This window comes from Stegodyphus dumicola, chromosome 6, assembly GCF_044657685.1.
Source record: "Stegodyphus dumicola isolate Sdum_Otavi_A_Nest chromosome 6, ASM4465768v1".
Classification (NCBI taxonomy): Eukaryota; Metazoa; Arthropoda; class Arachnida; order Araneae; family Eresidae; genus Stegodyphus; species Stegodyphus dumicola.
In genome coordinates, this window is record NC_140773.1 from 211,348,972 (window position 1) to 211,375,136 (window position 26,165).

General features: G+C 29.8%; 1 protein-coding gene across 17 annotated transcripts in view; it reads left to right on the forward strand.

Annotated features, from left to right (window-relative positions):
* The window catches only part of LOC118194022 (cell adhesion molecule Dscam1-like), a 234,218-nt gene that overhangs the window by 144,396 nt on the left and 63,657 nt on the right, over positions 1-26,165 (forward strand). The window contains exons 1-4 of one of the 17 annotated variants that reach the window (XM_085819463.1): positions 5,363-5,579; positions 7,066-7,347; positions 9,427-9,549; positions 10,492-10,656. The exons of 13 other annotated variants lie outside the window; for them this stretch is intronic. In XM_085819463.1, coding sequence (XP_085675589.1) covers positions 5,513-5,579; positions 7,066-7,347; positions 9,427-9,549; positions 10,492-10,656 — 637 coding nt within the window. In that variant the 5' untranslated portion in view covers positions 5,363-5,512. Of the gene's footprint in view, positions 1-422; positions 588-5,362; positions 5,580-7,065; positions 7,348-9,426; positions 9,550-10,491; positions 10,657-11,088; positions 11,391-14,043; positions 14,326-14,575; positions 14,699-18,018; positions 18,187-19,111; positions 19,364-23,332; positions 23,615-25,394; positions 25,509-26,165 lie in introns of those variants that run through there. 3 more of the 17 variants (XM_085819452.1, XM_035365205.2, XM_085819451.1) reach the window with 3 other exon arrangements.

Consider the following 26,165-nt stretch of genomic DNA (forward strand, 5'->3'; position numbering starts at 1 on the left):
TAAAATTTTTAATTATTTTCTAAAGAAAACGCATTCTATAATTTGGATGGCTTTTCTTACATGAATAAGTAAATTGTTTAAGATAAATGTTATTAATCGACCCAAAACATAGTGAGAAAATTCTGTTTCTGTATAAAAATCAAATTCTAATTGAATAATATGATATACTTATAATCACATAATCTGGATCGAAACAAGGTATGAACAAATAATACAGGACATTTTACCTCAAGTTGCGCTAACTCAGTTGATGACAGCAGCTTATTATGGCTTAAAATTATGGAGTCCAAAAACACTATAAAAAAAGTAGAATAACTTAAAAATTATTATGAAATCTGGGTATGAAATAATAATATCATGAAATGTTTTAGGACTTCACATTTTTCATTTATTGAATGCGATTGAAATGTTTTGTATTTAAGGAAATCAAGAACTTTATGAATTCGTTCAGACCCAGAAGCAGATGCCAGGGAAAAGTATTCTAGAAATTAAACAAGCATCAACTTCTGATGAAGGATTCTACATATGTATGGCAGATAACGGTATAGCTACAATTCAGACAAATGGAATAATGATCATTGTCAGTGGTAAGATGCATCATTATTTTTGTCCTTTGCTGGAGACAACTTTGAAGATAGTATGATTGATACTGTTTCGTATTGATTAACTATTGCATTTTGACTTAAATTTTCTAATTTAATTTATTAATAAAATTTTTTAATCTACGTTTATTTAATATTTTTCTGGGAACCAACTCTGTTTAAATTGCTGTGCCATCAAATGCAACCCTTTTGAATGTACTATACGTTTCAGAAATGGATAAATTTGAATCATATTTCCATCGCCTGAATAGTCAATATACCCGTTTCGGATTTCCAACTGAACTTATGAATATTCATTAGCCTTCGCATAATTAAATGTATTTCAATAATGATTAATAGTTCATAATTTTCTCTTTTATGTTTATATTATTTTTATTATCGGATATGTAAGTATATTTTTCCGTGAAAATACTTAATATTAGCTGAAAATTATAGTCAGAGTTCTTGTTAGCAGACACTTATGAGATTAACGTTTTTGTACGTTTTCAAGAAGTATAAGGTTAATGTAAATGATTCTTACTTCAAGATTCCGGGGATGCGAGATCATTAATAGAAATTGTCTGCCAATCAGGACTGTGTTAATGGAAGTTTGATCGTATCGAAATATGATAATGGTATTCGGTTTGTCTTAGCCTAGCATAAAAATTTCTTTCTTTTTATTCAAATTTTTCTTCCCGCTTTAGCTCTTTAGAAAATTTTTCCGCAGTCGAATATCATTTCTCATTTAACGTTTTATAGATTTTCTTAATCCTTCTATAAATGTCGTTTATTTTTTAACTGCTTTAAAACTGACATTCATGATACATGTGATGAAGATTAGGACTCGAACTTCTCTCCTGGGTATACAACTCGCCATTACGCTATTACAACCTGCAACCAACTTTACTAAGATATCCTTCTCGTACCTTAGCATGATATCTATTTGAATGCACCTTTCATATCATTCGTTTCGTTTGAGGCAAGATGTGCTCTGACCATATGCAACATTGGTGCGGTCTTTGTTCATTGTCCAAAGTCCTAATAGCTGGCTAACTTCATCTGGGATTCGAATGCAAGACAATGATTATAGTGTACATAACTAGATTCTCTTAATATCTTTTAGAGTGTGGAATGTGACCTAAGCTGATGGGCCCTTTATAAGTAAATTAAGTAACTTTTAGAGCATTGCTAATTTACTAATTGGTATGTTGAAACAGAATTTTCCACGTTATTAGATCCTATTAGTTATTCTTTTATATTTTTTGTACAATACTACACTGTGATTCTCAAAAAAGCTGAAAATAAATATGCTGAACATTTAAAATATTCTAAAATTTTTTCATAATCCTTTAATGTTTCACATTATACAAATTAATCATTTAAGAGTCATTTAGAGTAAGAAGAGAGAGAGTAAGATCTGAGAACTTATTCCATTTGTTAAAGTCTATATTTTTGTTAGGATGCTTTCCCGATATATGAAAGAGGGCCATTCTATTCCAAATGTATCGTTATACACGTATACAGTGTGTTATACAGGTTCCGTATCGAGCAATGTATATTTATTTCTTTACAATTCATCAAAACCATACTTTTGCAAGATCACTTTTTCAAAAATCAGAGTAAAATTTACAAAAATCTATTCAGCTGCATTGTTGTAATTATTATTAGATTGTGTTATAAGATATGTGTTTCTTTTCTTTAATTTTTGCGATCCATCTAACCTCCTTTTTCTTAAAATGTCGAGTAAGATGATATTTGTATTGGATTTAAACGATATTTTAAATCCTACAGTGGTAGTCAGATTTAGTAATTATGCTTTTATTTTCCATACTGGCTAAATTTATATATGTGTTCTCAGTGATAAATTCTTCGATTTGTCTTTTGCTATTTTCTCATAAAAAATTAAAATCATGCAAAAAAGCGCAGATTTTTCTGCGAAAATACTGATATTTAAAAATATCATATGTCTACTGTTTATTAGATAAGACTAATTGATCATTCAATTGGTTCTGTAATATGAATCAGCAAGAAAAAGTTTTGAATTTTGTTTTTTTTAAATAAAAACGTTCAGCTTTATCTCTTTCCCTTAAAGATTTTATGTATGGAAATTACAAGTTCCTAGGGAATTCAAATCGAATTCTAGAACAGTTCAAAGCAAATGTAGTTAAAAAATAAAAATGAGTAAAAATTAATTAATAAGGACTTTTTCCAAATATTCCTTTACTTTCCTGTATGGAATAATTTTATCAAAAATACATCTCCTGTATTTTTGTATGTTTTATATGTTTTCGAAAAATATCTCTATCCTTTTAAAATATCTATGTAACATATTTTTAATATTTGTTTAGAAATGTTATTTTAAAATGTATTTTAATAACTTTGAAATGAAATGCAGCATGCGTTTTCAATAAATATTTTAGGCTGAAAGATAAAATAAGAAATTTTCTTGTATCTTAAAAAATTTGCTGCTACCAGCAAAATCATATTTTTATCCCGACTGTAGTATTTAAAGTAAGGTGTTATTTAAAAGTGTACTGAACTTAATTTTGACGAGTGAACTTAATAACATTGTGTGAAACTGGAAAATCAATTTAACCCCTGCATTGGGGCTTCTCTGTATCATTTGTGTCAATGTAGAGAAAACAATGTTACGTGATATTCTTTATTCATGCATTGTTTATTTTTGCTCTGTTCAAAAATGTACAGTTTACAATTAATCATATACTCCTTTCAGTTCTTCACTTCACAATTTTTGCAGTATTTCTTTAGTTCGTAGCAAAAAATGCTTGGTATTTAAATTTTGCTTTTTTATATAAATTGATAAAATCTTCATGTGATTACGACGGCTTCATCAATTGTCCGGTTACATATCTCTAGTAGTACACTGAAACCTACGCCATTTATAGTTTTTTTCCTTGATTAAGTCTGAGAATTAACCGTCCTCAGCTGCAAATTTTTGTTTTAAGAATCTTCGAAATTTAAATAAATTTAAACACGAAGTAGTTATTTATTTATATCCAATGTATTTTTACAAATTTCAAAATACAATCAAAATACTTAGTATATTTCATTCATTTCATATTTTATTGCATAAAAAACACTGTACATAAATGATCATTTATTTTGATTCTCTGATTACTATCTACTGGGTATTATGTAAAATAAATATGTAGTATCAATGTAAGATTATAATTTCATTTAAAAAATAATAGAGTTAATTTAAGGAAGTTTTGAGCTATGGTAAAATAAACATGTACTATGTAATGCGTAGTTACAGGGCGAGAGAAAAAGCAACTCGATTGCATGAAATATTTCCATCATTTGTCATGTGTATTATTACTGTAAACGTGCACACAACCAAAACGAGTACGTGTATTACTACTGTCGAGTTCTACGTCCGAGGTTGAGCATACTCTCTCTAAGCTACCGAATTTGGTATAGTCTGTTAGTTCAAAATGGGCACTTCGATGATCGACACGACCCTTCCTTCATTTGCGATCGTAATATATATAGTCATGATCCCCCAGAGGGAATTAGAATAATTTAGCAAATTAGATACCGACCGTCTTCCACAGCAGTCGTTAACATGGTCAACAAGCCAGAACGTGGCATGCCTTCGTGGTGTGGTGGTCTGCACGCTGGGCGCGTATTCCAGAGGTCCTCGCTTCGATTACCTCCGAAAGCGTTGCTCATTTTTTATCTTGCCTGCTTCCAAAAAAAAATCCTAATGTCTCTACATTGTAATAGGAAGTCTTGCGTCACTTACACTTCATGATTTTTTTCTTTCAGCAAATGTTGCAGTATAATTATCTCGGTGCTTCAAGATGATTACTTAAGTCATCGAACATTTCCCTATGTTTTGGGCAGATAATCGTGTTAGACGTTTTTCTCCTAAACCTTTATGCATATTTTCGAATCCGTGCTGCCTCCGGGTGTTTAAAATTCATGTTTCAGTTTCTGTTCCCACTGTAGTAATACTAAGATAATTTCTGTTAAAATATTTTCAAGTTTCTCAGTAATTATTTGCCACAGTGTATAGAAAATGTTAGTATTGAATGTTGAAACACGTATTTTAGAAAATTCATCTGTTCGCTTTTGCCTTCTCACAAAAAACAGTGTTTCGATACTGATGCACATAACTTATACTATTAAATGCCACCTTATTTTTATTGCATAAAATACTTATTCATATATATGAAATACTTATTCATATATTTTTGTTAAGGCATTTAAATGTGACTGTACAGAATAACGGTTATTTTCTGGCAGTGTTTTGGATCATAGAATTGGTATACCATTTTCAATGCTGCACAGGAGTATACCTTTTTCAATGATGCACAGTAAAGAACAATTCTAATGCTTTGAAACTATTCAGATAACGATATATGCTCACATATGACGCCTAAAGTTGAAAATATAGCTAGCTTTCCTTTACAAAGCTCATTCATTTGATTCTGTAATCACAGTGTTCTCAAATTAAATTTACTTGATGGCTGCATGATATTTTCTGACACCTTCAAGCTTGAAATTAAACGTGCGTTCATTTATTTCCAGTCACAAAAATATTCCGTACTATATAAAGATACAGTATGCACCATTTTATGAAATTCGTTAAATATGAGCAATATAAAGGACATCCAAAGATCTTCCTTGAATACTGCTTCAAATTTGATATGAAATGTATACTGTTTCTTTTTTAAGATTATAATTCCATTTTTTGACAATATGTGGCGCTCCGAATCCAAACATGAGATTCTATCTCATCGTACATGGCGTCGCTAAGAATTAAGCCGACCTGAAATTGCAGTTTTAAACTTATTAGAACCGTATTCTTATGTTATTCGTACAAGCATTTTAAACTTGTTTTTGCAAAGACAACTTTCTTTGCTCTGGATAAAGAACTGCAAGTGAACATCGTGCCTTCTTAAGAAATGAGGATTTGTTTAGCTCTGTGCGTATTTGCTGCATCAATTCAACTTGGAACTCTGTTTAAGGAAGGTGAGTTTTCTAAATACTTATTCATAAATGTATAAATATCATGTCTGTATTTTGAAAACTGACTCTTCAGTGCTTATTGTTCCTTTACTTTTAGTATAATACATTTAAACGATAAATTTCATCTTACCATGAATGTTATTCTCTTGTGATTTTTATCTTTAGCCAAATATCAAGGAGTATCATGTAATGCAATGATACGATAAATACGGACATTAAGTTTTTTTTTTGCTAAAAAATGTTATAATTTATGAAACCCAAGCTTTGAAATGGGTAAATAAAATAATCCAAATCCATGTAATAAAAGGTTACTTGAAGCATGTATGACCATCTTATAAATTTTTGATAAAGCATTTACAAATGCAAATATTACATTTGCTTAATTTTCCTTAATTTATAATTGTTAAATACAATATAAAAATGCGTTATAAAAACTTCCTAGGCAGAATGCGATTAGTACCACTGTATTCTACATAGCTCATGCATTTTAAAATTATTTATTATATTATTAATATTTATAAGCATTTTGAGATTTTTCTAATCTTTAATAAAATTCATTATGAATTATTTTTTCTGTTTAAAATTAATATTCTCATTTAAATACTCAGAAATAAAATCACACACTTAGAAACTTTGTAATTCAAAGTATTTGAAAATATTCGTAGTAATGAATGATTGTAATATTCCGAAAACTTAAATTAAAATGTTCATTAAAACTAGATGTTAATTTAAATGTACAGCCCGATAATGAAAAAATTACTAAAATCTAAGCGTCTGTAAATAACACGTGCAATTGACATAAATTAATACCTATCTAAAAATTAGTTTACGTTAGACAAATTTTATCATAATTTATTCTGACAAATTTTAGACAAATTTTATCATATTTATTTTAATTCTCACGGTTCTGTTAAATTTTTGCTTTGATTTTATTTGCATAATCTCTATATGTTATGTAAATATTTACAAAATTAAAATTCGTGCAAGACGTATTTTACGATATATTTTCCACTAAAGATAAAAAAAGAATTCATTTTGACAAAAGTTAAGAATTGAAAAACCCCTGATAAGACATATTCATTTGTTTCACATGCCTGTAGGTTCATTAAAAGGCAAATTTTTTATCAAACTAGTTATTACTAAATAAAACCAGAGGATAAGACTTTAATCCATTTAACATAAAATAATTGTATGCTTATTTCACAGTACGTTTAAGTAATGTAAAGCAGTTAGGTTTTATTTAAACTTTACTGATGATTTCATTTTGAATCTTTACATTTGAAAAATTTCTTAATTTGAAATAAATACAGTTACACATTTGAAATAAATACAGTTTCTTAATTTGAAATAAATACAGTTGAAATAATACATTTAAACTTTACTGATGATTTCATTTTGAATCGTTACATATTTGAAAAATTTCTTAATTTGAAATAAATACTTATACAATTTTTATGATAGTAATTTTAAATATAAATACGTGTTTCAGATGCACCAAAAATCCAAAAGTTTTCATTTCCTGATCAAGTTATAACGGGTCAAAGAACTAGTGCTGCATGCACTGCAATATCTGGAACTCCCCCTATGGAATTCAAATGGTTGAAAAATGGGTATCCTATCAAGCCTAATCAGCAATTCAATATTCGAACGTCTTCAGACTACTCAATTTTATTCATTGAAAGCGTCGATCCATCGACTAGCGGAAACTATACTTGCGAATTAATTACCGGAACTGCCGTTGATAAGTATACCGCGATACTTGAAGTAAAGGGTAAGTAATAATTTTAATTTAAAATTAGTTTTTTCCCTGTAAAAATGTTAATTTTTACAGGGAAAAAATTTCTATATGTTTTTTATTCTTAATAAATTTTATTTTATAATAGATGTATTTTAAAACAGTTTTAACGCAATGAAAATTTTAATGTTTTTATATCATTTTAATGTCACATGCTGTTTATTTCAACTATTTGCATAAAACGCACTTTGTGTACATTTGTTGCTTAGAACTCAAACGTTCGGTATTATTACTAATGGAAAGAAAGAAAATTTATAATGTGATAAACCATGGCTTTCGTCAAATATTTATTCTCAATCTTAGATATTACTTAAAACCTGGATGTAGTGAATTCGCCTATGTAAAGATCTTGTCATTTTAATATAGATTTCTTCCGTTTTACGAATGTAGAATTTTTCTGTGAAATTTTTCACAAGCGGAATTTCACAAAGCGAATAAGCAGTTTCCACTAATTTATACGAGAAAATATTTAAGTATCCTGACGCCTCCAAAATCTGACTAAATTAAACCAACTAATGCGTGAAGCTTTAAATGATACTAACATCAAGATTAATGTGATAAATAAACAAAAATATAATGAAAGGCAATTTTAGACCCAAAGCAAGATAGATAGTCAGAACTTTAGAAGGCTAAATTTGGTGATAATGACAATTGTGTGTTAAGCTGAGTCGTCACAGGCCGTGTGATATATAAGAGAATGAGATGTAAGAGAGGAAGGATAATCGTTTCTCAGTGTCATGTAGCTATGTTTCTGTTCCTATATCTGCCTGCAAAATGCATGATATAGAAACTTAGGGCTATAAAATGCTCGAAATCAAAACATCTTGAAAAATTATCTTTGTACTTTTTAATGGCATATTTCTCTTCAATGAATGATATTAAGATAAATGATATTTTCTTCTGATTTTCACCTTTTATTCGTAAAACAAAATTCATTCTATTTCTTTTGTGCATAACAAAACTATTAATGAGGTTCGGTTCTTTTGTGAGAGCAAAATGACACAAAGCAAACGTTCATAAGGCCATCTAATTGCTTTTACTATGAAATACGTTTAAAAAGGCCGTCCAACCGGTATAGTGGTTAGGGTGCCTGACTGCCGTGCCGAAGGACCCGGGTTCGAAACCCAGAGAAGGCATGGAGTTTGTAAATGTATAGTGTCGGTGCGGCATAGCGGCACTCTAAATATGGCGCGAGACTAATGTCCACTCGTGTGGTTTGGTGAAAGAGAAGAGGTGTGGGAGACCCTCGGACCCGTGCCTCCAGGGGTGCTCTCCATCAAAACTGGGGGCGGAACTGACCTAAATAACACTGTTATTTGAATGGTGCTCAAGGCTGTTGCCAACAGCAGACGTATTCCAGCCCGCCTTGCCAGGAGGAGTTTCGTGGGCTTGGCTGACTACGTCAGACAAGTGAGCATAAGCAACAACAGCAAAATTTAAAAAATCAAACTCATATTCATAAAGACAGCATTCATCAATTTTACATTGCATTTAAATTGCAAATGCATTACAAAAGAAGGCATTTTTCTTTTGCGGAACGCCTTAATAAAAGATAAATGCCACCATACGTGTCAGGCAGTCTTTATTTTGAATGATGAAATACATCTATATAATAATAATAACGCCAGTTGTTTCTTTCTATTATTTAATTTACAAGTATTCGTTAAGCGTTTTGAGGACGTATCCTAGTAAATTCCATTTATACATAAAATCCTTAAATAACATAGTTTTGTATAAAATCATTTGATTTTTTCAAAGTTTCTTAAACTTAATAAGTATTAAAAGTATCAAATGTGTTAAAGTAACACACACTTGTTTAAAATGAATTCTGAATAAATTTTAATTGATATGTTTTTACATAAATTGCTTTTCATTTTTTAAACGTTGATATTTTTTTGGCATTTGATATTGCCAAATAAATTTGTATTTCACATTACTAGCGTTTCACTAGATGATAGTACATATTTTGTATTGAATAAAACCTAGATCAAATACAGTGCAGAAAATAAACAATCTAGCTGCATTTCATTTACGTAAACATTTTTCCAATTTTAGAGCCTCCTAAATGGCTTAAGGAACCAAGTGACACATACATTATATCTGGAACAAATATTTCTCTCGAATGTGAAGCCTCGGGATATCCCGTGCCTAATGTAACATGGAGAAAAGGCCCTGAAAGTGAGCTTAAGATATTAATATTTACATTAAGAAGTTTATTTTTTTATGCATTATACTTTATATTGAATATAGCGCAAAGAAATAGCTTGAAGATGTAAATAGCAGTCTAAATGTTTAAAAATCAGTCTAAAGCAGTCTTAAAAAGCAGTCTTTATGTAAAAAGCAGTCTTTTGTAGCTGAGGATGATGATTCGGTAAAACCATTGAAATTAGTCCTGTGAAAATTTGAAAATATAACGCTGATTTTTGTTGTTTGACTTCTAAATTAATACTTGTTCGGCGTATAATGGTATCATAATTATGGCATATATGTTATCAGTCAATGATTGCAATAAATAATAGATAATAAAGGAAAATTCATTACATTATTGTAATTATGTGCATTTTAATATTAAAAGTTTTGCATTAGAAATCGCCATTCTCATAAACAAAAATTTTGCAAGAGCTGCAACAGAATTTATGTTATTTTTTAATAAAATTCTGAAGTGGAATTATGTAATTTACGCATAATGTTATAAATATCTTTTATTAATTATGTTAATGATCTGAATGTTAATAATATTGCTAATAAATGTGTAATTTTTTAAATATGTAAGCAGTTTAATATTTTAATTCGAAATGTAAGCAAAAAATTTGTCGTATTAAATGGCAATATCTAATAGTACTGGCAATTTTCCAAATCTTGAAGATTATTAATACAATTAATTGGACACAAATGAATGCCCCGTTGGTATCATACCATAATCTGATGCTAAGAGTGAAGAAATTAGGTTATAAACGCTTTCGTTTAGATTTTTAAATTATTAATTCATTAAATTCAAAATCAGTTTTCTTTGTTTTAGTTGTTATAATTATTATTTGCTTGATAATTGCAATTGTGTAAATATTTTAAAATCTTTTAATCTTTTATCTAACACTTCAAAATTTTAATACTTTGCTATAGCTGGGAGAGAAAACTTTGAAGAGGTATCATTTCAAAAAAAGTTTCGGGGTAAGAGTATTTTAAAAATAGGGCCAGCAACTGTGGATAATGCTGGTTTCTACTTATGTGTAGCAGATAATGGAATTGCTGAAATTAAAACCAGCGGTATTATTCTTTCAATAAACGGTAAGATTATTTGTTTCGTATTTCTAAATTCATATTGATGCAAAATTATGTAGAATGTTTGTTAGATATGGTGTTCCTTTAAATGTTTATTGTGATATTTCCAATTACTTTCAAAGTAAATTGGTAACTTTTATTATATCGTAAACAAATTGTGTGTTATTTTAATATATATACTGTTTTATTGAAATTCTCTCTCTGCATTATGTAGTTATTTGCTATTATCATGTACTGTATTTCAAATTTTTACAGCATTAAAATTACTTTAATAATCTCATATTTTGTCTATTTTATTAATTTCATAAAAACTTTGACTGGCATTTACTCCTCTACAAACATAATTATGATTTTTGTTTTCATTTTTTTAATATTTAAAATTCTTATGCTGGTAATATATTTTTAAACTATTTCCAATGTTTTATTCGAAATAATTTGTTTTATTGACACCACGTGGCGCTTCTGATGCGTTTATCCTTCATCAGTTCAGCGACTACTATCACAGAAAGGAGATACTGGAGCTGTGTCTTATTCTATGCATTATTACTGCTTTGAAACTACTTTCATTATTTTCTGTGCTTAATAGTATCTGATTTTTTATTTCTATGTACCCATATATATGTTAATAAGTACGTTAGTAAGCAGCATTAAGAATATGAAAAGCTACAGCTACTCGCATCTTTCGGTCAGATTTCTCATCTTTACCTCAATATGGAAGCTGACTGCACTCTTTGAGGCTGGTAAGCTGCACTTAAATATTCTTTTGTTTATTTTTGAAAAATATTGTCTCATGTGATGATATTCATGATAATTAAATTTTTTAATATAATTTCTTCATGCTCATAAATCATCGACATCACGCCAAAATCTCAAAAATGCATGTTGTGCTGTTTTCAACTAAATGCATTTTCTAGTTCGATTTTCAATGCTTTATATTCTATCAAAAGAGAAAATTAATATCCTCTGAGACATCATATTTAACATATATTATAGACTATATAAAAGTCAAACTTCGATTTATCCAAAAAAATTCTCTTTTGAATACTTTATTCTCCAAACAATGATTCCGCAACTTCGTGGTTTTGATTGATTCTAAGATCTATTTATTTGTTTATGATGGAATTAATTATTTTAAAATATATCTACTGAGATCAGGCAAGGACTAAAGATAATTTTTAAATTATTTTTTGAAATATTGCTTGAGCTGTTCTGAACATTATTACTCAAAATTCAGAATATTTAAAAGGACATTTATAATCTCCGAATACATATACTGAAGAAATTTCTGCAACTTAGTGCATTGTTTTTTTATATATGGAGATTTAGTTATTTTCTCTTTAAAGTGCTAGGAAAATCTGAAAATCAATTGAGGAACTTAAGTGGCAGAATATTCATATATGAGTCATTTCCGTTTCCATTTAATGACAAAAATGTATTTTAAAAGCATTCTTTTTTGGGGGATGGGGAGAGCCTTAGACGCTTCATCATCTGTAATACCACTTTCAAGTCCCTTGAAACATAACATCTTACTAATCATATTAACATAGATAATATCTCAACGATATAATTAAATTAATTATCATTAATGTTATAACATATCTGAAATTTTTAATTTCTCATTAAAATCCTCTCCAGCTGAATAATGTATTTTTTATTTTATAATCGAAAATAAATTTAATTGCATAGGATTGCGAAATTTGAGTTTCTAAAATTTTCTGATAAAACTTATACTGTTCTAGCAGGTTTTTTTTTTTTTTTTTTTTTTTTTTTTTAATGCAGAATTTGAAAATGATGTTTACTTTTTCCATGAAGCATAATTAATTTATTGCAGTTAAATTTAACTGAATATATAGTCTTTTTGGAAGCTAAATTTGAAAACTATCTTATTTTTTCAATGACTTACAGGTTTATTACAATTTATCTTAACTTTTCCTTGAATTGTGTGCACATTTATATAACCTGTTGCAAGATTAAAACAAACTACTTCAATAATACTATATATACTTCAGCAGAAAATATTTTACGTTTTCAAAGTAAATTTTTTATTTTAAATAACCTTAAAAGTAGGTACAGAGTATAAGGTTTTTCCATCCTGGAACACGGCTAAATAGAAAATTAATAGCATAAATTAAAAATAAAATATATTTCTAATCTAATCAGTTTTGTACTATTATTATTCATAATACTGAAGTGATAATATATATGAACATTATTAATATATTGTTGCGTGCATACTGGTTCGTAATAGAGTGAATGCACGGGTCCGATTATAGATTAATAAAATTTATTGTCATCAAAAGAACTATTTCAGAATCCTGGAATTTTCTACAGAAATACTCGTACAAGTGTTCACAGTATCACACAGTGCAATCAGTAGTTACACTTCATCAAACTACTAAGAACGTTAAACGCAATGCAAAGAACATCTAAAGAGAAAGGCTAATCTAATCTCATGCTGAATTAACCACTCCCAACAATAATAACAAGTAACTAAACAACTGCGGTTGGAGGCTCTCTCTCCGGCCTTACATAGTTTCCAACCAGTCGCCGAGATATTTCTAGTATTTTCTGCTTCTCGAAATTGTTGTAAAGTAATATGAGGGTCAATTACGGTTGCAGCTAATATAGTGATGGATTACATTTATTCAATTACTATGCCTATTGCGGTGATACAGGAATCGGACCACAATGTCGCCAAATTTCGCAGAAAAACAAGTCCCCTAAACCACTGACAACTTAACGATATGTCGCCAAATATCAAGTCACCCATTTACTCAATATTAAATGGACTTGCTCTTGTATTCTTATTTTTCTGGCATATCTGGTCTTCAGATTTTTCATGTTACCTTACGCAGCGGAATGCAACAATTTCACAAATGATTGCATTAAAATCAATCATCTATCTATGTACAAAATTCATAAAAAAGTAGGTAGAGAACCTACTTTAAAAGTAGGTACAGAGTATAAGGCTTTCCAGTATTGGAACGCAGCCAAATCGAAAATTAATAGCATGAATTAAAAATTAAAAAAATATTTCTAATCTAATGAATTTTGTACCATTATAATTCATAATACTGGAGTAATAATATATATGAATATTATTAATATATTTTTAACATTTAAAATTTATAAATTGCTTACATGAAAATGTAGGTTTTCGGAATATCAAATGTAACAAAATTATAAAATGAAGAACGGTGCTCACTAGAAATCATTAAAGAATGTCACTAAATGACATTAAAATGTAAAAAACATAAATATAAATATATGAACGGGATTGAAATTTCCTGTAGTATTGGTGAATTAATTTTATTGATTTCTTTACTAATTTCCTTATTTTCATTTGTAATGCTGTTTATTCAGACTGGCTAATGTAATTGAATTATTTTTCAGCATCGCCAAAGATTCAGCCGTTCAATTTAGCTAGCCATTTTACAATAGGAGAGAAAGTAACGTTGCTTTGTGCTATTAAGTCCGGCACTCCACCATTTTCTTTCAGTTGGATGAAAGATTCCAAGAAAATTACCGAAGAAACACAGACAGTGATTCATCAGCTGAAAGATTTTTCAAGCCTCGTTATTCCCTCTTTAACTTTAGCGTCGAGAGGAAATTACACTTGCCAAGTTAGTAACAACTACGGAAGTGACTTTTATACTGAATTTCTCAATGTCGTAGGTAAGTTACTTAAAATTTTATTATTGTGATTTTAGACACTGATATATTTGAATGAATTATTCAGTTAACACAATAATATCAAAAAGCTCCTTAATATATCTAGATATAGGTTATATAAATAACTGTAACTTTGATTATTCGAAAGCCCACCAGCGGCCGACCAAAGAAACCGAAAAGCACTGGTAGTTCAAAATGTATTTTTGTAAATATATTATGACTCTGTAATATGTGTGTTTTCCTTTTCTTTCAGTACCACCAAAATGGGTATCAATTCCCACAGATCGAGAAACCATTGCAGGAGAAGATTTGTCACTGGAATGTTCCGCAGATGGTTTTCCTTCACCTACAGTTACATGGAAAATACAAGATCGAGGTACAAAAAAAATTAATAATTTTGCATTCACTTTTTACTGCTACATGAATATTTTCATTAGTATGTAAGGAAGTGTTTTATAACTTGCAGGTATGTTTGCATTTTGAAATCAAATATAATTTTTTATGCTTCATCAGAGTAAAATATGAAAAGCATTTTATTTGCATAATTGCCAAGTCTCCAGGTTGTACCGAGAAATTCTCGTCGGTTTTTTGTCATATATTAGGATCTACCAGTTAGGTACACGATCTTCTGCGTTTTCCTTTTTAACATTTACTAAGAAAATATTTTTCAATAATAAATGAAATTTATTTAAACTTGAATTTTCAGAATTCATTCTCTCAATCCTAGTAGTTTTCAAAATTATTTTTCTGATTCGACTTTTATCAGAAAATCTTACTTAATCTATTGTAATCAATTGTAGAAATTTGCATAAAGATTATACCAAAATTTTACTTAATTTTGTTTAGCAATATATGGAATCGTAGCAAATTAATCCACACAATAATATGTGCATTAATGTTTTAATTACTTTCTCCCTCCTTTCGACATGCTGCATGGTTCCTCCGTGTAATCCCGCTCGAAGCATATTCGGGATGGGGGGGGGGTTCTGAGTTCGAATCCCGACAAGAGCATTGCAAATTTTTCACATTCCTGCATCAATGTAACCTAATAGCTATACAAATTGTTAATTTTATTTTCATCGGGTTTTAAAGTGCTCTGATAAATTAAATCTTTCTTTCTTTGCTCAGGATTTTCTCAGTATAAAAATGTAAGAAAATTTTAAAACATTAAACTAGCCAAAAAATTCAAATTTATAACACCTAATTAAACACTGATATTTTTACATTACAAATAGTTGAGTAACATGCTTAATAGCCATGTAATAATATTCATATAATAATAATCATAATCATGCATTCATAAAGCAAATTAAAATAAATTTTAGACTTGACGCTGTGCAGCAGCAAACCTCCAGGAAATTCATGGTTTTTTATACTTCGAGGTTGGCAACTATGCATATGTAATGACATTTTAAGCATGTAAACATGTATTTATTGCTACCTTTCTTTGCCAAATTAGGAGGGACACTTCTGAGAACAGAAAGTATTTCAAAAATTGCAGACATAAGTTGGCATAAATATTGTCAAAAAAAAATTATATTTTTACCAATAACACGATCAATTAGTCACTATCCAATGCAGTTTTTCTTAAAATTATGATATAAATTTAAAAAGTATTAAGCACCTTAACCTGAACATAATTGTGCAATCGTAATCGTATATTCCAATAACCACATATGGAATATTCATAAATATTAATCATGGCTAGAGTAAGAGCATATCTGTCATTGAGAATCTGTGATGACTGACTTCTAGCATCTTTCTAATTTTAATTCATACTGTGCCAGGGATAAAACAGAAAAGATGTAACTATACCATCCTCCCTTTCAACCCATCTCTCTACAGTACTTCGTTTTGATGTATTTTAAATCATTTCTGTTCTTCATAGGCATTACGATCACAGATGCCAATGCTACAGTTCGAATTCGAAACTTAGTTTTTTCAGAATGGGACCAGTGTCCGCTGATTGCTTTCCTCGACAATCACTATTTTTAATTATGTTAATATTATGCATGCAGTTAATACAGATGTAAAAATATATAGAAATAACATTTCTAAATACCATTCCGATTACAGTTGCATGTTTTTGTCACAAAGAACATCAGAATTTAATTATTATGTAGATTAATCATGTAATAGAACTAACTATTTTTAAGTATTGTAGAGACATTAAATATTTTTTGAAAGCAGGAGAAATGAAAAATGAGCAACGCCTTCGCCGGGACTCGAACCATGGACCTCTCGAATACGCATCGAGCGTGCTGACCACTACACTACGAAGGCATGCTAAGAACGCGGGAAATACCTTATATACTCCCCCTTTTAAAGGGCGACTGGAGTTTAGAGGACCCAATCGCCAAATCCTGGTGGTGAAGAATCATTATTCACCACCTTTTAGTTCGAGCGCCACTGTAGAGACATTAGGTTATTTCGAAGCAGGAGAGATGAAAAATGGGTAATGCCCTCGCTGGGACTCGAACTCATGGATCTCTCGAATACGCGCCGAGTATGCTGAACGAGCATGCACCATGAAGGCATGCTAAGAAGGCGGGAGAAATACCTTATAACATAAGTTAGTGATTTAGTGATGTATTTAAAGATGGAATGCGTTTGTGGGTAAAACAGTTAAAACCGTGTGTATTGTATAAACTAATTTTAATTGCTTTATTCTGCATACAAATATTATATGTACAATAAATACATGAAACGTAAAATACTGTGATTTTCTTGAATACTGAATGCCTGAAATACATAAAAAGTAGCCTTTTAAAATTTCAGATATTTTCTTACAGTTATATACAGAATTATGTAGAATAGTTTATTAGGATTATACGGAACTCTTTTGTAACTCTTTCGTTTGTATTATATTTTACTTTCAATTTCCAGTATTTGATTGACTTTCAAGTCATATATGTGATGTTTACGAAATCTAAAATAAACAGATATGAAGACCGTGATCGTTCCATGTGACTAGAGAGTATTTGTTGCATTTATTTCGAATAGCACTTGCACACACTGTGAGCTCAAAATATCACATGGAATGTATGTCATTCATGATATTGTTGTTCCCAAATGGATCCAAAGAAAATCGGTATTTCCCTCGCCACCCCTCCCACAGATTTCAAGGAGGGAGAACTTAAACTGGTGAACTTTTATCTTGTTTCAATTATGCTGTTAATTTCATACGATCCTACCCCTGCAGCTTCCATAACTGTGTTAGAATGTTTTTCTGTCTCTTTAATATTGAAGGATAATCGGTTCAATCATAAAGTAGCAGAAGCATATTTTAACTTAATACGCAACAAATTTCTACCTGAAAAACAATTTTATTTTAACTCATTCAAACATTCTACCGTAGCATCTTACTACTTCTGAATTCAATAAGCAAATTTATCGAGCCGGACAGTCCTTAAACAGAAATGTTTAGCCACTTCTTATACAGTAAATACTGCTTTATTGATGGCTGGACATCGTTAATTTAGAAATAACAAAATCTTTATGTGTTTGGAATGAAGATTTCAGTGATAAAAATAAAATATAATTTCGATTTTGCAAAGTGAAGAATTTGTAGTTCCAGTATTAAAGAATATGCGTTGGCCTTCATTCAACTGTTATTTTTAATCATTAAGTATGCAAAAAATTTTTTGTATTGTCAATGATATAAGTTTTTAATATTTTATATTTTCTGTGTTACAGACAACCAGAACGAATATCGATTATTACAGCAAGGATCTAGATTAGAAATTCAAAGTGGAACTCTTAAAATAAACAGTGTTTCAGAAGATGATCAGGGCAACTATGCATGCGAAGCATCCAATGGCATAGGGGAAGGAATATCACATTCTGTCCTTATTAAAATATTTGGTATGAAAGTTTAATAAAATCATGAATCATGCTTACTTTGTGCTATCTTAATAAAGGCTGTCAGTGTTTTCTTCTGTTCGCAACGTCTTCTACGCATTATCATTATTTTTAAAAGGTCGTACGTTGATAAGCATCCCATTTACAAATGAGAATCAAAGAAAGCATTATTTAATAAATTATAATATTTAACTCTCACTCTGTATATCCATATGAGGAAACAGTTTAACTGTTATGTGTTTGAACCAGTTTTCTGGAGTAATTATGATGTATAGCAACTTTATTTTGTTCTAAATTTTCGATCCTGTATGATCCGTTCTGTATTATTCACGCTGTTTTTGTATTTTATCCACTGTATGTTAATTTATGCAGCAAGAAAAGCGGATTCACTAACCTTTTATGTGAAACAAAAAGTTAGAATCGCAGTACTGTCTTAGCATCTAATATTGCATTATATTCTATTTTGATTTGCAGTTTCCTTATTCCGAATTCTATATTAATATATTTTTAATTTTAAAATACTTTATTTCAAAAGATTATTGGACTTTTATTTTTCAGGTTATTCTTCGATATTTTATGAAGCACTTAAGTTCAGTACTTATTTTGATTAATATTTTATTAAAATATTCAAGACTCAGATTTATAAAATTCACATTTCTGAATATTAATTTCAAGAAAAGTAGGAATTATTTAAACAAGATTTTTCCAAGTGATATTTTTCAATTATTGATGGATTTTTGTTATTTTTCATTGTATTATGTTCAGTCAGTTTTATTAAGCTTTTATTATTACTATATTATTAAAAATACTTTAGTATCATATATATTATATATCTTTTAACTCTCTAGATCTGCACAGTGTGGCGCTAGTATCTCATGAAACGAGACTATCGGTCTTCTGTAGCATTTATGTGTCCCATTTTGCGTGTATGGGTAAAATGTGCTGTATTAGAAGCGTTTACATTTTATAGCTTAACGCCAAGTTGTTAACTTTCCAGCAAAGCTTCAATTAAATTGTGCCACAAAGAAGATTATAAATTGCATTTTGGTGAATTAGGGCAATTTTTACATCATTATGCAGCATATATTATGTCCTAAAAGCAACAGATACTATATTGCCCTGTTTCTCTTCATATTCATCACAACGTCATCAATAATTTTCGGACAGAAAGCATCTGCTGGTAAGTTTCATTTCGTGATTTCCATTGAGTTTTCTTTTTAATGATTAGCATTTGTATATGTAACTTAAATGTTGTATAAATTTACTAGGATAGTTGTAAATGTTTTCGTTCTCCTGCAAATTAAATTGCATGCAGTTTACTACTATGTACGCTTTCACTCTTAAATTATTCAATCTATAAAAAACTGTGAAATTTAAGTAAAATATTACAACTTAGTCTTACACTAAGACTTAAGGTATAGTACCAAATTCTGCACATTTGAAATTGACATATTTAATATTCTAATTCTGAAAATTCGCTTTATATTATTTACTGTACCATTTCAAAGTTTTTATTATTATTATTTTCATTATTGGCGTTTTAATACATTCAAAATGCTGTTTCTTTTAACGTTTAAACCAAATAGCTAGCTTCGTAAAATTACATTTTTACCTTGTTAATCCGAATGCAATGGAAAACTAGACGCATGAGCTGGGATCAGTCAGTTGCTAAAATATTACTTATTTTCTTGTTGCACAGGAAAATTCGAAAAATGAATAAATTGAAATGCACAAAAATTTGTTAAATTTTGTCTTACAAAATCGTGAAAATTGGGTAATTATTCCATTGTATGTATTTTTAATTTATATTATATATTTTCTATGAGAATTTAATTTATATTTATTATTTGTAAATGCAGTTTTCTTAAACAATCTTTCACATTTAAAACTCCAGATACTATGTGTGACCTAAATCAAATCTAGTATTGTGAATGCCATTTAGAACACAGAAATACTTTTCCTACCTTTCCTTCCTATAAATTATAAATCTTGCTTACTCATGACTTGCGCTTATGAGTTCTCTCTTCAATATAAATTGCTAAATTATGTAAATTTTTGAAGCACATCTATTACGAAACTCTGTGAAAGTCTTGGTTTTCAGACTTTCTGTTGTGTAATTTAAAATTTTTAATAAATTGTCTTTGAAAAGGATTAATATTTCAAAAAAAGGTCTAAAATGCAGTTTGTAAAAAATAATTATTGCTTTCTTCATTTTTAATTTTTTTTTAGTATTACACATGTTAATTAAGTTTTGCTTCTAATTATATTTAACTGAATCAGTCTACCTACCATGAAATACCGAAAAATGAAGTGCGATAATGTTTTTGCATTTACACATAAATTTAAAAACAATTTTTTTACTTTATTTTATTGGCTAATAAAAAAGAAAAGATAATTTTAACCTGAAACATCCGATTTTAATTTTTTTTCTGCATATTAAATTCTTATGTAACTAATATTTAGTCCATCTTTTTCTGGTAGCATTTGCAATATGTACAACATATAAACAAAATAAATTTTAAAATGTATTTCTTTAATGCATAACTAAATATCTGATATCTGTTCCTGTGGCTATCAACATAATAAACATTTTTGGATTAAAAAAAACTGAATGTCATTTCTGTAATATGTAGTACTTCTGTAAATATGTAGTACCGTCAATAATTTGCTAAGTAAGAGATTTCTCATTTTGCATTATTTGACCTGCAAAATATGTATTGTTTCTAAATTGTGATTTTCTGTATATAAATGTTTAAGTGTATTCGTTGTGTTCATTACATTTAGCAATCTACGTAATGTAAGTTAATTATTACGTTAATTTTCGTACGTGTGATTGCTTAACCTTTCTGATGTTACAGAGTTACAATCTAGAGACAGTGAAAGTTTTAACTTTCTGTTATGAATTAAATATTGTACTATTTCGTAAATATTAGAACATGAATAAATTATAAATCTTTTGGTAACTGCTAGGAAACCGGTTTGGAGATTCTGTTATATGCATATGGATGCTATTTATAATGAAATAAATAGAATTTTTCAGTTTTTTAAATAACACGCCGAATAATGGTTATTGGAGGTGCTAAAGTAACGAGAATCAGCGCAATATTAGTAAATTTGCGAAGTTTTCGAAGTTTTTTCTTCAGCTGCAGAAGGGCAAACCAAAGCACCACACTTCTGCAGCTGATGCTTCAGTTTCTTCAAATAGTCATGTTAATATTTAAAAATGTTACGTTCATATTACTGTCATGGGCTAATTAAATTAAACTTCATAAATTAAAGATAACGAAATTTTATAAATCTGAATATCTCTATTGAACTTTTGGTCACTAAAAATCCTACCAAATTAATCAATCATGGTAATAGAATGGTATTTTCATTCCCGTTACAACTAGAAAATACAAATCTGATTCAATAAACAAGTTATAACAATAACATGTAGCAAGATATACAACCGAGTTTATTTAATTTCAGCTGTTCAGCCCTCAATGTTCCAATTCTTCACTTAGTTGCCAAGTGTGTTGAATGTGTCAATGTGAACGCCAAGTTACGAATGAACCTTAAGCTATGAGGCTACTTTTGTTCTTGCAGGAGTTCCGCCTATTGATTTCGAAATTGCATATAAGAATAATATTTTCGAGTCATTGGCAACTGATACTTTGGAAGACTGTATTAATGGAATTGTCCCCTTCACTGATCTTCCTGATCCCGCTACTTTAGAACACATAAATTTCTGCGATTATAAAGAGACTGCTGAAATGAGTTTTCATATGGTTTTCTTTACAGATGGCATCAAGATGAACAACAAGGTTGGCTTTGCATTTGTTCTTTTTGAAGGCCATTCCGAGGTTTGTTTTTTTAGACACCGTATACGGAATGAATGCACAGTTTTTCAAGCAGAACTTCTGTGCATTTATTTTGCCGTCAAATGAATCAAGGATAATGGGACAACATCCTCAAGGTGCTTTATTTGTTCTGATTCTCTTTCTTCTCTTCAACTTTTGAACAGTATTACCAGCTGCGACAAATTAGTTATCGAAACCCTAGTAACTGTTAGTTCACTTAGAAATAGAGGAATTGATATCCGCTTTGCTTATATGCATGCTCATCATGGTTTCTATGGAAATGAAAGAGCTGATTTCTTAGCTAAAGATGCCTTAAATTTACCCATTGATATCAACATTAGCATTCCAAAGAGCTGTTAGAAGTCCTTTCATTATAAGAAGATTTTATCTATGTGGAATGAGGAATATATTTCATCTTGTAATGCTGAGATCACCAAAACGTTCTTTCCTTTTATTTACCATAGACTGCATTCTGAGTCTTTCCTCACTATAAATTTTAAAGTGTCTCAGTTTTTATCTGGTCACGGTAAATTTGCAAGTTACTTGTTTTGCTTTAATCTAAGATCAAACATTTTATGTGAATGTTCAAAAAGAGTGCTTCAGGATGTGGAACATTTGATTTTCTCATGCCCTACATTTAATGGCCCTAGATTATGCTTACAGAACGATTTGAAAATGTTCGGAGTGACTTGGCCAGTGAACTTATCTGTTTTCGTCCAGACTGCTGTTCTCTGCTTTTGTTCGTTTTATTTATGTATATAACTTTTAATGTTTTAGTTAACTTACTTCTGTAAGCCCCGAATTGTATATATGTGGTGCACAGGGAGTCTATATGTTTTCAAAAAAAATGTTATGTAAAATTTTATTACTTTTAATAACTATAAAAAAATAATTAATAACTGTTAAATTGCAGACTGGAGTTAAAAATGAAATCATGATTTTCAGACGCATAGTTTTTATTACCGTACGAATTAAACTTCAGTTTACTCCCTTAATTAAATGCTCAGAGCAAACGCCTGTTCTAGGGGTATCCTTAAAAATTTCGTGATTGAAGTAACTCATGCTTAAATTACTGCCCCACTAGAGAACTTTTGGAAACGATCTTAGTCAGGAACAACAGTTAATTTTTATCTTGCATTTCTGTACACGTATACTTTTTTGCTTCGAAACACGAATATTCTCTGAGATTTCTCACAGATTTATATCCATATCTTATTCATTAGATTTAATAATAGATGTTCAATATATTATGATGTTCGTTGTTTCATAGTTAAAAATTGAAACTAATAATACTTCTTATTCTTCAGGATACCCTAGAATTCAGCCCTTCAGCTTTCCGGAGAAACTCACTGAAGGCCAGAAAACAAAAGCGCTTTGCACAGTCATCGAAGGAATCAGTCCTTTTAAATTCATTTGGTATAAAAACGAACAAACGTTAATGACATCTCCGTATATAACTATACAGAACAATGAAGATTATTCTGTACTGTTAATTAATTCGCTTCGTACTAATCATGCAGGGAATTATACCTGTGTAGTGACTAGTTCATTAGGGAGAGATTCGTATTCTTCTCAATTGGTTGTAAACGGTAAGCATGTCTTTATATTTTTATTACATTTTAAAGCTTTTTGTATGAAAGATATGTTCATAGTGCTATTGAATCTTTATTTATACTCAATGTCAGTTTATAAATTATTGTTAACTCTTAACTATTCATAAATTAAGCTATTAGAACATGTGCAGTGATAATTGATTAAACTTTGTTTAACAAATGATTCCAGAGCATTAACTACAAGAGTTTTTTTATTTTTAGTAAATTATTATTATTGAATTTTAATACAATTTTCATGATGATATTTTTTTATATCATTGATGTTATTAAAAAATAACAAGCGATAAATAGAATTATAAATGTCTATATACCACGATGTACTTTTATTTACGCTAGAATATTCTGATTTATTTATACACTTTCTGTAAAACTGAAAATAATACTCCATGGCATTTATATGTTTTAAAAATAAATTTCTTATTAAAATATTAATCTATATAAATATATTTTTCTTCAGTTGCTCTAAATCTTTTTTTTTTTTTTTTTTTTTTTTTTTGCTCACTTTGTTCTCCCAAATTACGCAAAATTTAACCTTAAATTACTATGGATTTGACTAATGCTCACTTGCTATAGGTTGCTTAATACTTTTATATAACAAGCTGCAAATAAACGGAAGTCATATTGTCAGCCTAAGCCCACAAAATTCCCTGTGGCAAGTAGCGCAAGATACGCCTGTCGTTGGCAACAGCCTTCAGTACTGTACAGGTGACATTGCGATTTAACTCACTTTCGCCCTCCAATTTTGATGGAGAGCACCCCGGGGGCGGACAGGTCCGAGGGTCACCCACCCCTCTTCCCCTCCCATCAACTTCACGAGCGGACTTTCGGCTCGCCGCATGTTTGAAGTGCCCTCCTTGCCGCGCGAACACTATACATTTATGAATATCCATGTCTTCTCCTGGATTCAAACCCGGTCTCTTCGACACGACAGTCAGCGACGCTAACCACTATGCCGATATTGGGTGGCTCATATGAAATCTTTTTCTTTCAAGAAGCTTCCTAGCAGAAATTAGATCTGGTTAAAAGTCTATCGAAATGCATGGAGTTTATAGAGGGCAATTTGAAACTGAATTTTGAATAATTTCAGTGTTCAAGTCGGTTTGCTTTTCTTACTTCTGTATCATGTGGTGTAAAAATGCAATTAATATTTTTATTTAAGATCCCAAATAAGTTAAGGAAACAAAACTTATTATTATTACGTTCCACATAATATATGCTTTATTTTCTTAGCGGTTTGAAAAAACGTGTGCTTAATAACATGTATTTAAGTACGCCTTATTATTTCAAAATTCGTACCTCCTTTCAAGTAACAAAGTAACTATTTATTACTCAGAGTAAGAATTTTAGAAAACACAAAGTCAGTATAAGAGTTATCAAAATCACATAGAAGAAGTATATTTATTTTTAATCACATTTTAATATAGTATATATACATTAAATTGAATTTATTGAAGTTATTCTTTCAGCAGTGATAGGAAAGTAATATTCGAACAAGTATTAATTGTATAAGAATGATTTAAATTTTTAATAAATTTAAATGATGGCATGCAGGCAAATTATTTATTAGTACAATTTATTTAAAACAATCAGATTAGGAAAAATGTTATATACTTTTTATTTTTTTATGTTTAAAAGCTACAATTACATATGAATTTAATGCGCTACAGGAAACAATTAAGTAATTACGTATTTTTTTAATATTGTGTTTCCGTTTATTTGCAGCTTGTTATATAAAAGACCTTTCTTTTTTTTTAAGTTCCTCCTTCACTTGTTCAAGACCCTGAAGACCAAATTTTGCAAGAAGGTCACACTGCAGTCTTTTCTTGTCAAGCTACGGGACACCCACCACCTCAAGTTACATGGGAAAGAGGTAAATTTAATTTCTTAAATTTTAGAATGTTTTTTTGCATCTGTTTCTATGTTAACGAAGTAACTTAAATTTAAAAATTATAAAAACATCATATAAATCTGTGCAAGAGAAGTCATCAAACTGCTGTTTGCTTACAACTCGAATATTTAGATATTTTTACCAAATAAGAAATTTAATATAGAATCAAACTATTTTCTAGGCATAAAAATTTTTGATGAAGTTTTAAATGCTGGCTAATATATAAAAGTGTAAAATAATCTATTAATTATTTTTAATCCATGTATAATATGTATTGGAATGCAGAAGCTTGACTTCAATTCCAAGAAAAGCTAAGGATATTAATTTATTTTATTACTGCCTTATGTGTGTGTGTGTGATTATGGCAAAGCCTCGAGGGCTATCTGCCTAAGGGGAGGGATGCCTTCGTGGAGGACTTTCTAAGGGGAACTGGCTCGTATACACGTTACACATGGGGAAAACCACGAAAACGCCCATGCAGCCAGCCCGTTCGCGGGATTCGAACCTCGGACCGAACTACCAGTGTTCAGCGACTTTACCGCTCGGCCGCTGGTGGACTATTACTGCCTTAATACCTTACTTTATGATGAAAACTACGCCTTTTAAAATTATTGGTACTTTTTGATTGTCCACATGCTG